At 53.0% G+C, this 14,121-nt stretch overlaps 1 protein-coding gene across 4 annotated transcripts in view; it reads left to right on the top strand.

Moving 5' to 3' along the window:
* Window positions 1-682: 682 nt before the first annotated feature.
* ADCYAP1R1 (ADCYAP receptor type I) overlaps window positions 683-14,121 on the top strand; it is a 77,987-nt gene continuing 64,548 nt past the window's right edge. For all 4 annotated transcript variants that reach the window (XM_053553628.1, XM_053553627.1, XM_053553625.1 and 1 more), the window contains exons 1-4: window positions 683-1,044; window positions 7,523-7,589; window positions 11,181-11,302; window positions 12,726-12,831. In XM_053553628.1, the coding sequence (XP_053409603.1) occupies window positions 11,252-11,302; window positions 12,726-12,831 (157 nt within the window). In that variant the 5' untranslated portion in view covers window positions 683-1,044; window positions 7,523-7,589; window positions 11,181-11,251. The remainder of the gene's footprint in view (window positions 1,045-7,522; window positions 7,590-11,180; window positions 11,303-12,725; window positions 12,832-14,121) is intronic.

Genomic DNA, 14,121 nt, shown 5'->3' with positions numbered 1-14,121 from the left:
CCATTTTTACTCAGCGCTGTTGCCAAGACCCAGAGAGGGGGTTAGTACCATGATTCCCTTGTGCAAATGAAGAAGGGGAGGCTCAGAGAGGCCAAGTCTCTCACCCAAGCTCACAGGACTGCAGCCCAGGCAGTCTGATTTGTTCTCTGTCCTGTGAGCATCCTCACCCCTTTTCTGGCCATAAAGGTGTTCTCCAGGGAGTCACATTTGAGGATATTCAGCTAGGCTCTCCCAAACCAGCTGACCCTCTGACCCTTAGGCCCAGGCTTGGGGGCAAAGAAGAGCTCAAGAAGGGTCTGGGACTTGCCCAGTAAGGAAGGCTCCCTGGGGGGCGAAGAGCAGGGTCAAGGAATCTTGAGGACCTGGGAAGGCAAAGGGAGAGGGCTCTTTCTGGGTTTCGTCGGGAAGGTGGAAAAGAGGGAGGTGAGCCCCAGAGAAGGCCTGATTCTGAGTCTTGGAAGACTCCAGACATAAGGGGCCTGTCACCTCCGTATCATGGCCCACTCCGCCCATCTCCGCTCCTCAGTCCTTGCTCCTGTCTGTGCTGCAGTAGGGGTCCTGCTGCAGCCCAGCGCTGGCGACCGCGCGGCCCTCGGCCTAACCCCGCCCCCGGACGCTCATTGGCCTGCACCGCCCCCCACAAGCCAGCGAAGTCTTTGGAGGAGGCAGGGTCGGTCGCCTCCCTCCCGCTCCCGGCCTGGCTCCGCGGCGGGGGCGGCGCCTCTCCCGCAGGACCGAGCCCAGCTGGGCTGCCTTGGGACTCCGGGCGGGCGAAGGCAGGCGTGGGGCGCTGCACTCGGGCCCCGAGCGGTGACTGACAGCGGCGCGGCTCTGGGCGAGCGCGGTCCCCGCGTGCGCACACGCACACGTCGCTGCGCAGGGACACACGGACCCCTGCGGTCAGACATACGCGGAGACCCGGCTCGGCGCGCGCGCTCCTCGGCGCACACGCTCCCCATCCCCCGGCTGCGCTCCCTCCCCGGGAGTCTGCCCCGGGCTGACCCGCAGCCCAGCAGCCCCGCGGCCAGGCCCCGCACTGAGCAGGTAAGGGCCGCCCCACCGCTCTGCCACTCCACGCCCCGGCCGCCCTCTCTCATCTCCAGAATCTTCGACCCACAGGGACCTCACACCCCCTCCTCTGGCTCCGCGGTCTCTGCAAGCCGCGTCCGCCACGGATGGAGAGCCGGTGAGGGCCAGCGCCCGGCAGACCTCCTGAATCCGAAACGAAGTCCCCTCCAGCCTCTGCGCCCTTCTTGCGTGTCAGCCTGACAGCCCCCAGCCCCCAATCCCCAAGTGTCTAGGGCTATGCTTGAGGCGACCGATCCCTGCAGCCTGCCAGGTTGGGGGTCGGCCTAGCTAACTGACGCCCCTCCGGGTGAGAAGGGAGAACCATGGGCAGGGAACGTACTGCGGCCAGAGAGACCTGTCTCCCTAGTCCCAGGGCAGACGGACGTGTGTCTACGTGGATCTGGAAGGCTAAGCTTGAGGTGCCCCGGCAAGGCATCGCATTCCGCAAGGGGTTAGAGAGGCGGGCAACCTATATGCTGGGTAGAGGGTGTGGGTGGGTGCGCGCGGACAATGACCCTCTACGGTGATACATTCCAGATGTGTGTGTGTGTGTGTGTGTGTGTGTGTGTGTGTGTGAGAGAGAGAGAGAGAGAGAGAGGGAGAGAGAGAGGGAGAGGGAGAGGGAGAGGGAGAGGGAGAGAGAGAGAGAGAGAGAAAGAGAAAGAGAGAGAGAGAGACTATGAGAATGAATGAGAGAGAGTGTCATAGCTGTTTCTCGGTTTCCCGTGGCGCGGAGGAGCTGAGGTTGGGGATGCCTGGGCTTCTGGGCGTCCTAGAGAGGAAACGCCCTACAAGGCCTGTGGGAGAAAGGCACTGGCCTCCCAGGCAGAAGTGGGTCCGCCTGAGACCCCTGCCGGCCCTCTTAAAGGCACAGGCTCTTGCAGCAGCTGAGGGGGAACGACGGGTAGGTGCCACATCCTCTGTGGGACCTTGGTGGTTTGTGGGAAAAGAGACACCAGGGAGTCCATGGATGGAGCTAGACCCCCCAGGCGGGAGTCTGGCCTGAAGCTGGTTTCATTTCACATGGAGCTGGAAGGAGCTCAGGTCCCCTCCACAGATCCAGGGGGTGGGGTGGCAGACACCGGCTAATTCTTCAGACTATTTTTATGCTTTTAGTGCAAGTGCATCAGATTCCCTTTCTTTACCTCCTTCAGCCTTGCAGTGTCCCACAAAACCCCCCAACCACTGGAAAGAAATCCGAAAAGACACAGCATTGGCTTTTCTTGTGGGCAGCCTCTTGACAGGGAGGGTGTTGGGGGATGGGGAGGGGCTACACAGCATATGGAGGGCAACTTTCCCTGGGACTGCAGTTGGCCAGTGGCAGACAATTGTGTTGAAGGTCAATGTGGAGACTTTTGAGTGACTGTGGGCTTCCAAAGAGGGCAAACAGCTATGTTTGAGGCTTTGGGGGTCGGGGGCAGCAGGTAGCATTTCCATTTTCTCAGAGGCCCCACTTAAATGAGTTTGGTGTTGGCTGCAGGTGGGACTGGTGGAGTCCCCAGTCTTAAGCTGCTTCTCTCCACTGACCTTGGGCAGGGCACGCAGAGGCATCTGTCTGAACACAAGCCAAAATTTGAACGTACAAATTAGAGACAGAATACACTGGACCTGTCCTTAGGATAGATCTTCCAACTGATCCATCAACAAGTGTGTGGGATGACCAAGAAGGTGGATGTGGTCCTTTCTCTCTTCTGCCATCAATAGTTTATTGATGGCTGGAGGTCGGGGAAAAGATCCCTGCGAGTCTCTGCCCCTGTGTGTGATGAGGGGAGGTGTCTGTGAGAAGCCTCTTGAAAGACCCTTTTATGCACTGTAAGGACTGATCCAGGCCAAAGGATGCATTAAGGTCCTGTTTTGTGTAAGGTTCAGGCTGGCAAGGAGTTGATAGGAGAAATGCTTTGGGAGCCATTCTTTTCCACATGGCCACCTCTCTTTGTCATGCTTCTACTTTGGGACACTCCCTCAGTTTGTGTAAATACACACAATAAGAGTTTACAAATCAGTATATATGGCTGAAAGGCTAGGAAAGACAGGAACCCAGGCCACAGGTGGCTTTCCTCCTGGGGATGGGGCTTAGGCTTGAGATTCCAGGTTGTCCCCCCACCAGGAACAGACATTTTCTTCATCTGGGGCTGGTGCTGAAGAAGTGGAGGACACCCTATGCTGTCTGCTAGGGAGGAAGAACCAAGGTGTGTCAAGCATGGAGTGTGAGTCCAGCTCAGTGCCAGGGAAGCCTTGCTTACCGACCCACCTCTCATGGAGCTCACACTTGGGGTGACAGTGAGTTTCCTGTCCTAGGAAGGTATGTGAGCAGAGGTCTGATGTTCCAGATAGGGGCTGTCTGGAGGCGTTCCACCCTGAATAGACTAGAGACCTGAGGAAGCTCGACCACTTCTGAGTAGAGGAGTATAAGATTCCAGGATCTGAACTGGTTGGGCCCAGTGTCCAGGTGCCTGGCAACATAGAGACTGGAGACTCCTCAGTTGTGATGTATTTGTACTCAGCTTTAGATGCCATGAGATGCATACGGTGACAGACACCCCCATGATGACACACAGGGAGGGAGTGACACATAGCCTGGGAGGCATATAGGTTTCTCATGACACCTGCCGGTGAGTGGGGGCAAAATAGAGACAAGCAGCACCAGGAATACAAAGTGACATCAAGATACATGCCCTCACACAGATGTGGGCACACTCTGGGCCTCAGATATTTGCCCAAAGAAGATCACAAAAGTCTTCTTTAATGAAAGTCCGTGTCTATATTGAATTGAAGGGAGAAAGTGTGTGCATAAGTGTTTTGCATGAACCTAGGACAAGGGGTGACAGCCTTTTTCAGTAAAGTGCCAGACAGTGTTTTAGGCTTTGTGGCCATATACTCTGTCACAACTATTTAACTCTGCTGTTGTAGCTGGAAAGGAACCACAGATGATTTGTCAACAAATGTGCATGGTTGTGTTCTGAACTTAATTTATGGATGTTGGAATTTGAATTCATATAATTTGCAGGTTTTGGGAAATATGATTTTTCTTTTAATTTTTTCTGTCCATTTAGAAATGCAAAAAATAATTCTTGGTTTGATGATTATATGAAAATAGGTGACAGGCTGGATCCAATTGGCTGGGAGTGTTTGACAACTCCTTGGATTATGAGGTGAGCAAAGAGAAATGGTCAAAGCCATTACACATTCACTGAGAACCTGAGGTGCAGAAGGTACCTGGATGCCTCACTCCCCTCCACCTCTGTCTGTTTAGTCTGTTTAATTGGTCTGCCCCAGGGCAGGCTCCCTGCCTGGCCTCAGCACCCTACTCCAGAACAGCTTCTGCTGTGTCCATGTGATAAATCCCCAATCTGAAGACACCTGGAGATGTTCATGACTGTAAAGTGAAATGTCACTTGAGCTTGCCAAATAGTCTACGAGCCCCCTGTCCATTGCTTACCCTCTGTGTTCAGGTCTGTGTCTGCCCCCATTGGAAGGGGACCATCCAGAAACGTGGGCATGCTCCTTATTTCTAGACAAGACTTGAAACTCATACTGACCGTGATAAGACCTGAAGCACCCCAGAGGTGAGAGGGGCTCCTTATCTCAAGGCCAGGGTCAGAGGACAGTGAGGTCAGAAGGCGCAGGTGCAGCCAGGGTGGGCTTTTTGGAGAAGTGTTAGGAGGCCATGAAGTATGGAGGATGCTGTCATCCCGGCTTCCACAGAGTCCATACAGGTGCCTTAGCTGTCCTCATTCTACTGACAGGTGGGTACTGTAGAGGGTTGGCTGAGAACTCCTTTTAGGCACCTCTGAATTTCCCAGCTTCTGACTTAAGGCTTGTATAGGGAACCAGGCCCTGCCTTCTGTTTCTTCCTCTCCCTGCAGCCTCCTCCTGATATTTCTTTCCTGCTACCTCCCAAGTGTAGGCCAAGGAGACTGTCTTCTTGCGTTTCTCCAAATCTCTAGTTTCTGTCCTGCTCTTCCCATCAGAGCTGCCTTTCCAATCAGCCCCCCATCACCTCTACCCTGGAGCCAGAAAAGGGACTCAGTGTATTTCTGCCTGCACTTTCCTCCTTCTTTGCTCCCCAGACTTTGGAGGGGCATTCCTAAAGGGGAGGCTATCCCACTCTGCTCCACTCCAGTGCTCAGAACTCCTCAGCGTCCCCCGCCTGTCCTTAACTCCTGGGTTATGAGGTTAGAAAAGAGAATTGGTCAAACCCTCCCCAGGGTTCTTGAAGATCAACCCTCCTGGTCCCCTGGCTTCCACAGACCGACACTAGCCTCCCACTTTCTCTTTCACCCCCACCTTCTGATATCTTTCTGTGTTCCTGGATACCCCTTGAAATCACCTTCCCAAACCCATCCAGGAGGCACTCTTCTGAGTCTTCTGGGCACCCACTGTGTGCCTCGCCCGTGCAGGTGTTGGGGCCGCATGCACATCACAGCTGCACTCACACCCCCTCAGGAAAGCCTGCTGCTTGACAAGGGTCAGCACAAAGGGAGAGATGCTGTCAGCACTGGGGAGCGCCTTCCCCCAGGCACACCTCCCACGGCCTATGCTTCTTCCTGGCCAGACCTCCTGTCCCGTCCCTCTTCTCCTGCTCCCTCCCACTCTTCTACTCCTTCTCTCCTCACTTTCCTCTTCCTCCCACCTTTTATCTTCTGTTCTCCTTCCCCATTTCCTCTTGCCTGGCAGGAGCCTTCCTGACTCCTCAAGGATCGGAGATGTCCCTGTACTCTTCAGTACCCAAGGGGATTCCTCATTTTGGGGGAGAAGGACTTTGCAGTGTGTGACCTTGGGGATGTTTTCTGGTCTCTTGGGGCCTCAAATCCTCACCATAAAGTGGGATGGTGTTGCCAGCATGCGTGTGGGTGCCCCAGCCTGGCCTTTCCCTGCCCTGAACTGGTGACCATTGGGTGACCAGTCTGTTGTTATGCACTGGGGTCAGGCCCTGGTAGCTCTGAAAGGGGAAGGTTTGAACACCAAAGAGTAGCTTTGGCGCTGCCCTTTATCAGCTGTGGTCTCATTGAGGAGAACCACAGGAGTGTGAGAATAGCACATCCATCCCCCTCCCCTGAGGAGAGGTTCTAGAAGTTCCCCCTCTTCCCTTTGAGGGCTGAGTGGGGCAGGGTCAGTGTTTTATCTTTCAGCTGTCCCTCCCTGCTTCCCTGCCTTAGGTGGGCGAGGAGGAAGTGGGGATTGGTCTTCCTCCTCTCCTATTAGTAAATGGGGTCGTGTGGAGAGCAGAGGGAGCCAACAGTGCACATTCCTTGGCTGTCTTCAGTCTGCTGTCCAGACTCTGTACTGCCCTGGGAGGGCGAGGGACGCTGCATGGCCAGAAGATTCCAGTAGGAGGTGGCTTGGATGGCTCCAGCCCCCTGAGAGGCAATGAGGGACCCAGGACTTTGCTGGCCAGAGAAGAGGGAGGAGGATGGACGTGCTATTCTCACACTCCTGTTGGGGCTTTGCAGTGGGGCCATGGCTGCAAGGTCTCTGAGTCCCTTCCCCCTCTGAGATGTGGAGAGTCGTGGGGCCCAGTGAGTCACTGCTCGATCCCGTTGTGCTAACTGATGATGCCATCTTCTTGTGTGGGGGCACAGTTGCCTGGTGCAGCGACTCACAGGAAGTTGTGGCTGCTGTACGCGGTGTCACTCCAGGTTGGGTTGCTGGGCTTCATGGGGCAAGGAGAGAGGGGCTTCCTGAGCTGTAGGGTGGAATGCTGTGCCTTTGGAATCCCCCTGAACTCCACTCCAGGGCAAGTATCAGTCACACATCCCACTTCTGCTAGGCAAGCCTCTGGAGCTCTATACTGTGTGACCTTGGGAAGTGTCTCTGCCTCTCTGGCCTCAGTTTCCCCATCCACACCATGGGAAGTGCCCTTTAAAGTCTGAAATGCTTTGTCTGTGACTAACTCTTCCTAAGAAGGAAACTAGATAGAGATATGTGGATGGGGTTAACAGAGGGCCTCACCAGTCCCCACAGGTGCTAGTGTTAGTACCACTGTTAACCTGAACAGCCATTTCACGCGGGGCCCTGCTGGTCAGGTTAAGAAGGCAGGAGGAGCCTACAGGCTGAAATCTGGAGATTGTTTATTCACTTCCAAGGCCTGCTGTCATAGATAAGTTTGGGAATTGGATTCCATAGTACCAGTCACAGACCCAGGTCACTCTGCACCCAGTGAAGTGTTAATTACCAATTTAGTCTAGAGTAAAATCCTGTATAAGAGAGAAAGATATTGTAAAACTTTGTAACCTAAGAGGAGGGAATCTGTTTAATGTATACGGTACTAATTAATAATATTACTAATGTATGCTATTACTATAAAAATAGGAAAATAACAGGAAGAAACAACAAGACAGCTCCTCTTTAAGGAACTAGCCTAACTGTTCTCCAAAATTACTGGTTTTTCTATAAATAAAAATGAAACTGTTAATCTCTCATCTGCCTCTCTGTTAATTGGCTTAAATAACAGACGGAAGGACTCCTTGTTCCGGCAACATATTTCGACGACATGAAGGGACCATCAGCCGGGCAGTGTGGTGAGTATAGACTCGCCTAGGGCCCTGCTGATCAGCCTAGACAGGTGAGACTGGGATGTGCCTCCCTGCCACTCCTTTTTATTCTGGGAATAACTGGTGTGGTGTCCTCCTGTTCTTGCTGTCACCACCTCACATTTATAAAGAGATCCTTTTCACTTTTATTCCAGGTGCATGTAGGAGTGTGAGTCCCCATCTGGTTGTGCACAGAGGTTAGAGTTCCTGTATGATGGGCACAGGGGTTAGAGTCTCTGTTTGGATGTGCACAGAGATCTGAGTCCCTATCTGGTTGTGCACCGGGGTTTGAGTCTCCGTTTGATTGTGCACAGTGGTCTGAGTCCTTGTCTGGTTATGCACGGGGGTCTGAGTCCCTATGTGGTTGTGCACAAGGGTCTGAGTTCTTGTCTGGTTGTGCAACAGGGTTCGAGTCCCTGTCTTGTTGTGCACAGGATTCGAATCCCCATCTGGTTGTGTGCACAAGGGTTTGAGTCCACATCTAGTTGCCTAGGCATCTGTGTTTTCTGTGGAGCTCAACCATGAAGGCCCAGTTGTCAGTAACTACTTCCTAGGATTCAAATAGGTTTGAAGAATTAACACATATTTGCTGCTTGGAAGTGTGCCTAGCACATACACCTAGTTCCAGAGGAGGTGCCATGTGGAGTACTCTGGCTCCTTTATCTGTGTAGGACATGCCTCTCTTGCTGCTTGAGCAGCCTGGTGACAGAGCAGAGGGCTGGGGTGGGTGGGAGTCCTGCCTCTGCTCGACTTTGTTTTCAGTCCACCATGGCTGTGTGGTGGACTGAAAACATAGAGCAGGGTGAGCACCCTGCACATCTGGGTATCCCTGCATGTGTGTGTGCTTGTATATGTGTGTGCCTGTACACATGTGTACATGTATATGCCTTTACGTGTATGTGCACATTTGCTTTGTGCCCTTGCCTGTCCCTTATCTGAATCCTGATGTATCTGATTGCCTCTGTATATCTGAATGCCTTGCAGAGTAAGCGTGTGTGTAGTTATAGATAGCAACAGACTTATAAGCATGTCTGCACCGCTGAGTGCCCGCATCTGCATTTATCTTTGTGCTGCGTGCGTGTGTGTGCATCTGCATCTCTGAAGTATGTGTGTGGAGTTGTCTGCTGTTCCCTGAAAGAATCTCCATTTTGTGTGCCCTGTCATGGGAGTTGTGTTGACACTTTCAGCTGGGAGCCCTGAGAGTAAATAATCTCTTCGTCACTGTGGAGTTGGCATCTCTTTTTCCTCATTTCTGTGGACCTGTTTCTGTGTATTGTGTGTCACAGACAGAAAGACAGGGAGAGTCAGAAATTGACCAGCCCTTAAAACATAAAACCCATCCCTGTTTGCCCCCCGTCACCCACTGCCCCTTGCCCAGAGCCATTTGCCCCTTGCTCTTCTGTGCCATCCCCTTGGTTCTGATTAGGTTAAACCGGAAACTTAGAATCCAAACTCTATGTGAATGTCACCTGGAGAACTTTAAATAGCTCTGATGTCTGGACCACAGCTGAGAGATTCCGACTCATTTGGGTGGGAGTGTTTTGGGAAGCTTCTCAGGTGGTTTCAGTGTGCAGCCCAGGCTTTATGCTGGGCCCTGAGGCCAGGGTTTGGGGAGGAGGTAGCGAGTGCCCACTGGTGGGCCACCCCATCCTTGAGGGGTAGCGCTGCTGTCATATCAGGTGAGCTGAGAACAAGGAGCTCTGTTTTCATCTCTTTGGCTAGAGGTTGTTGAAGGTGCAAGAGAACCAAATCCTGATCTCAGAGACCTTCAGCTTTGCATGGCTCTTCTCATCCCTCTGCTGGCCAGAAGAGATGACCTCCAGCTTCTGCTGAGGGTCGCTGGGCTCAGGCATCTCTTTGTTCTAGCCAGGCAGGTCAGCGGACCATCTCTTTGCCAGCAGGTGGAGGTGACAGAGTACCACCAATTCCAGGTTCCGCTAGTGGTAGCCTGTGGCCATCAGGGATATGATGGACCCTGAGAACAGGTACAGAGACTTCTGAAGCCTGAGCACTCAGGAGTGCTGGGGCCAGTGCTTCTCAGCCTGCTCCATCTTCCCGGACCTGCAGGAAAAGAAGCATTGCCATGGTCCCCTGGCCTTCTCTGAGCATCTTGGGGATACCCAATGCCTCCCTCAGCATCTCTGACTGAGCCCTGAGCATGCAAGGGTGCCTGCCTGAGCCTGACCTTGAGCCTTGAGGGAGGGGGTTGTGGTTAGGCAGAGAGCCAGGGCCTGAGGGTATGGCAGCTCTCCCTGAAGTTGGAGGTGTGCAGAGACTAATGCCTGGGATGTGCATGAGAAGAGTTTGCTCCAGAGTCCCCCATCTTCCATCCCATGGCCTCCTGGACCAGGCATCTGTGGCTTAGCACTGCCCCTGATATGGGCCTACTCAATCTTTTTTATAACAATTTAATAATAATAATTTAAAAATAACTGTCGCTGTGCCAGGCCTCTTTAGCAGTGCCTGCGTGATGAATGCCTTGCTGCCCCATTTTTTGTTGTTGATTCTATTTTAATGAGGTTGCAGTGAATTTCCTTGCATATGCTTCTCTTTGTCCTAGGGCAAATATTTCCCAGATGTGGCATTGCTGGATTGAAGGATGTGTATATTAGTGATCAATTTCAGAAGCAGAGTAGACTCTTCCCTTGGGAGTGGGCTTTGTTCTCGCAGTCTCCTCTCTGGCTTGGCTCCCTGTAACCCATCTAGTCCCTACCAGCAGGCCTGGTCCTTGTGGACCTGCCACCTTAGAGCTCCTGCAGCTCTGAGGCCTGAGCACACTCTTCAGCTGTCACTGTGTTTTCTATGTCATAGTTCCAAGCTTTATCTGGAAGGCAAAGTGGGACGAAGTAGGATGAAAGGAGGGTGTTTTTGTTAGGGTACCAGGCCAGGCAGCTGGAACAAAGAGGCCGTTTAAGAGTGTAAATTAATTAGAGGTTCTTTTCTCTCTGGCATACAATTTGCAGCTAGGTGAGCTATCCAGGCAGGAGGGGTGGCTGGGCTCTGTAAGTTCACTTTTTTCACTCAGTCTTGCTCCCTAGCCCCTCAGATACTGTCCTTATCTGCACTGTCAAAGCTGGGTCCAGCATTTGGGAAGGGCGACAGAACAGGAGCGGAGAGAATGCTGTACCCTCACAGACAGTGGGTGCAGATGTGGCCCCATGCCACTGCCACCCAGGTTCCTTAGGCATGAACGTCATCAGTAGTCTGTACCTCTGAATAAGAGAGAGGCCAGAAAATGTCTTTAAGTGGGCATGAATGTGCCATCACTGTGGGGGAAGGGAAGAATGTAAAGATTTGGGGAGAAAACTCGGGTCTGCCACTGAGAAAGCCACTCTAAACCATCTTAGCAGATCAGCTGGGCTGCACCAGTGTGTGACCACAATATCCCCAGCACCTAGCTCAGACAGGGTGCTCAGTGCCTGTTTGCAGGATAGAATAAGGAACAGGTCGTGTGCAGGCGTGGAGGTGGGTTACCCTTGGGGACTGAGAGCTGTGCTGCAGGGAGTAAGGAAGGGGAGGTGGTCCCTGCCCCTCCTGCTCACTGAGCTCACAGGATTCATGTCTTTTCTTCCTCTCTAGCCTGCAGACAATCCTGAGGTTCACCAGCAGCTGCTGTCACTGGGAGGCCACCGTGCTGGCCGAGCAGCATCATGGCCTGCATTGTGTGGGTCTCCTTGACTGCTGTCCTCCTGCTGCCTGTGGTAAGGGCCCAGGACCCCTACCGCCCATGACTGGCTGAAGCCTGGAGCTTAACTGAGCCCCCTCCACAGAACCTGTGCCATGTGCCTCCAGCTAAGCTCTCCACCTGGCTGTTACCTTTGGCAGCGCTAAACTGGACCACTTTGCACCTTTGTATGAATTAGAAAAGATGCCCTTTCCTTAGGACCCTGTACTGATTTGACTGGAAATTGTTACAAAATGTACAAATCTATTATGATAGTGATGTGCAGCAACCTTTAGATTTGTGTGGTATACACCCTGCTCTACTATATGCACAGGCCCTTGTTGGACCTTCAGAAGCCTCTTTCCATCTTCTAGTCTGCAGATCACAAGGTGCTGCCAGGATAACACTTAGAAGCCTGCACTCTCCTCATGTCTCCCCCTGAGCAAGTGTGGGGGTGGGAGTGGGCTGGGGAAGATTCCCAGGTATTGTCCCACCACTGGACAAGCAATGGGTAAGGCTGCCCTCAGAGTCCCAGGTTTTAGTGCTACTTCTGCCTGACTCACTGGGACACCATGGATAAACCTAACCCTCCCCCCAGGAGCTGCCTGCACATCTGTGAACAGTCAGGATTGGACTATTTCCCCAAAACGTGGCCCTTGGCAGCTCAGATGCCTTGTGACTGCCTCTCCACTCACTGACATCCCTTAGGGAACTATCCCTGCCCTGGGGCTTTGAGCTAAAGTGACAGTGTTTGAGGCAGCTGTCATGATAGCAGTGCATGATAGCAGGGCTGTGAAGTTACTTGGTCCTGAGCTTAAACCCTATATCTGGTACTGACTAGCTGTGTGACTGTGGGCTTGAGTTTCTAAACTTCTCTGAGCCCCAGTTTCCTCTTCTATAAATGAAAGTGGTGAGTAGGCCCCACTGAATGTGACCACAGCTCCTCTGCCGGCAGCTGCCAGGGGTGCCTCCCTTCTGAGCCCCCGGGAGGGAGGTAATGAGCCTTCTCAGCCTGATCTCTCCTTGCCACTTGCTTGTTCCCCTGAAGTGCTGCAGTAGTCTCATGACCTCTGGAGCCACACAGCCTGGCTCTACAGTCACTAAGCTGTGTGACTCTGAGCAAGTTACTTAACATCTCCGTGCTTAAGTTGCCACACCTGTAAAATAGAAAAATAATAAAAATAGTGCCTACTTTATAGTACTTCAGATATATACATATATACACACGTGACACTCAGGATGATGCGTGTGCCTAGTAAAGTGCTATGTGTTTGCTAATATTATTATAAGATATAGGAATTAAGACCCAGAGAGGGAAGGGGATTTGTCCAAGGCCACACATTGATTCTTCATCACTCCCCTCTTCTTGCTTTAGTCCCCCCTTCCCTCAAGACCCTAGGAGGGCTTGTACATGGGTGCCGCTCCCACCAGCTGCCCCACGTCCCATTTGCCTCCCTCAGGCCGCCACCATGCACTCTGACTGCATCTTCAAGAAGGAGCAAGCCATGTGTCTGGAGAAGATCCAGAGGGCCAATGACCTGCTGGGCTTGAATGATTCCTCCCCAGGTAGGCAAGGTGGTGGGAGGGTACCATGTCACCAGCACACGTAGGCAGGCCAGTCATCAGAACTGGTTCCCTTACCTTCTGCCCACCTTTCTGCCAAGAGCAGTATGCCAAGAGAAGTCAAGGATACAGGTCTTTTGGACCTTCAGAAAGTCCTTTGGGGCACTGGTGTCCTGTTCTGGAAAGTGATGCTGGGGTCACCCTCTTTGGGGCCTGTCTGCTCTGGGTGCCTCAGGGCTGTTCCCAGTGGCTGGATGTGTCTGCCTTCTCTCCCATGTGGTGGGACTGAGCTGGGCAGCAGCTGATAGAGAGCTTGTTAGCAGGCAGCTTAGGCCTGGTGGCAGCAGGGACACAGCTGTTGCGGTGGCTGAGCTATAGAGCTATAGAGCACTTGGTCAATGCAGGGCAGGTTGTGTTTTCCCACCTCCTCAGAGGCCAGAGAAGAAAGTGTAGTAGGAAGCCCATCCTGAAGACTGTCTGCTGCTGTCTTCTCCTGGGCTGCTGTGAGCACATGCGGACGGACTGCTTCCTCATGCTGGATGGGCCACACACTGCAGGACATTCATCGTGCTTAGCCTTTCCCCTTAAATGCCCATGATCCTAGTGACAACCCCAAAAGGCCCATTTGACATTTCAAATGTCCCAAGAGAATGGCACAGCCCCCGTTAAGAACGAGTGGTCCCCTGTCCTTCTAATCCCATCACTGTGCAGATGGGGGGCCGAGGCTCACAGAGGCAAAGGTGTTCTCAGCTTCTGGCCTGAGGGGGAGTTGGAGCTTTGCGGGTGCGGATGTCCGGAGGCCTCTCCAGCCTTACCGTGGCACAGTTGCTGGAGGGCCGGCTTCGCTTAATGTCTGCCTGCGGGTGAGGCTCTCTGCTCAGGCCAAAGGGATTCACTTTTCCCACTGGATCCTTCCTGCTCTTCTGAGCACCATCTGTTTAAACACTTGATTAATCTGCAGCCCAGTTAAATGTAATGGTCCCACTGGACTAAGCTCCCTGGCCAGTTGCTTCTCAGTGAACATTAACTAGAGCTACTCCGGGCCACATCAGCCTCTCCCTCCAGCCAAGCTCTTGCCCAGCTCTAGCCCAGGCCAGCAGGGGATTCTAGGCCCCATCAATGAGGGAAACTGAGGCAAGGAGCCCAGATGGCTGCAGGGAGGAGACCAGAAGAATAGAAGAAGAATAACTGGTTCAAGCATCTTATTTGGGGGATGAGAAATGGAGCCCTGAGAGCAGCCATTGTTTAGACCACATGGAGGGGTCAGGGTGAGGTGAGTCTGGAATTCAGGTG

The sequence above is a fragment of the Nycticebus coucang genome, chromosome 11, assembly GCF_027406575.1.
Source record: "Nycticebus coucang isolate mNycCou1 chromosome 11, mNycCou1.pri, whole genome shotgun sequence".
NCBI classification, from domain to species: Eukaryota; Metazoa; Chordata; class Mammalia; order Primates; family Lorisidae; genus Nycticebus; species Nycticebus coucang.
This window is presented reverse-complemented; position numbering and strand designations above follow the sequence as displayed.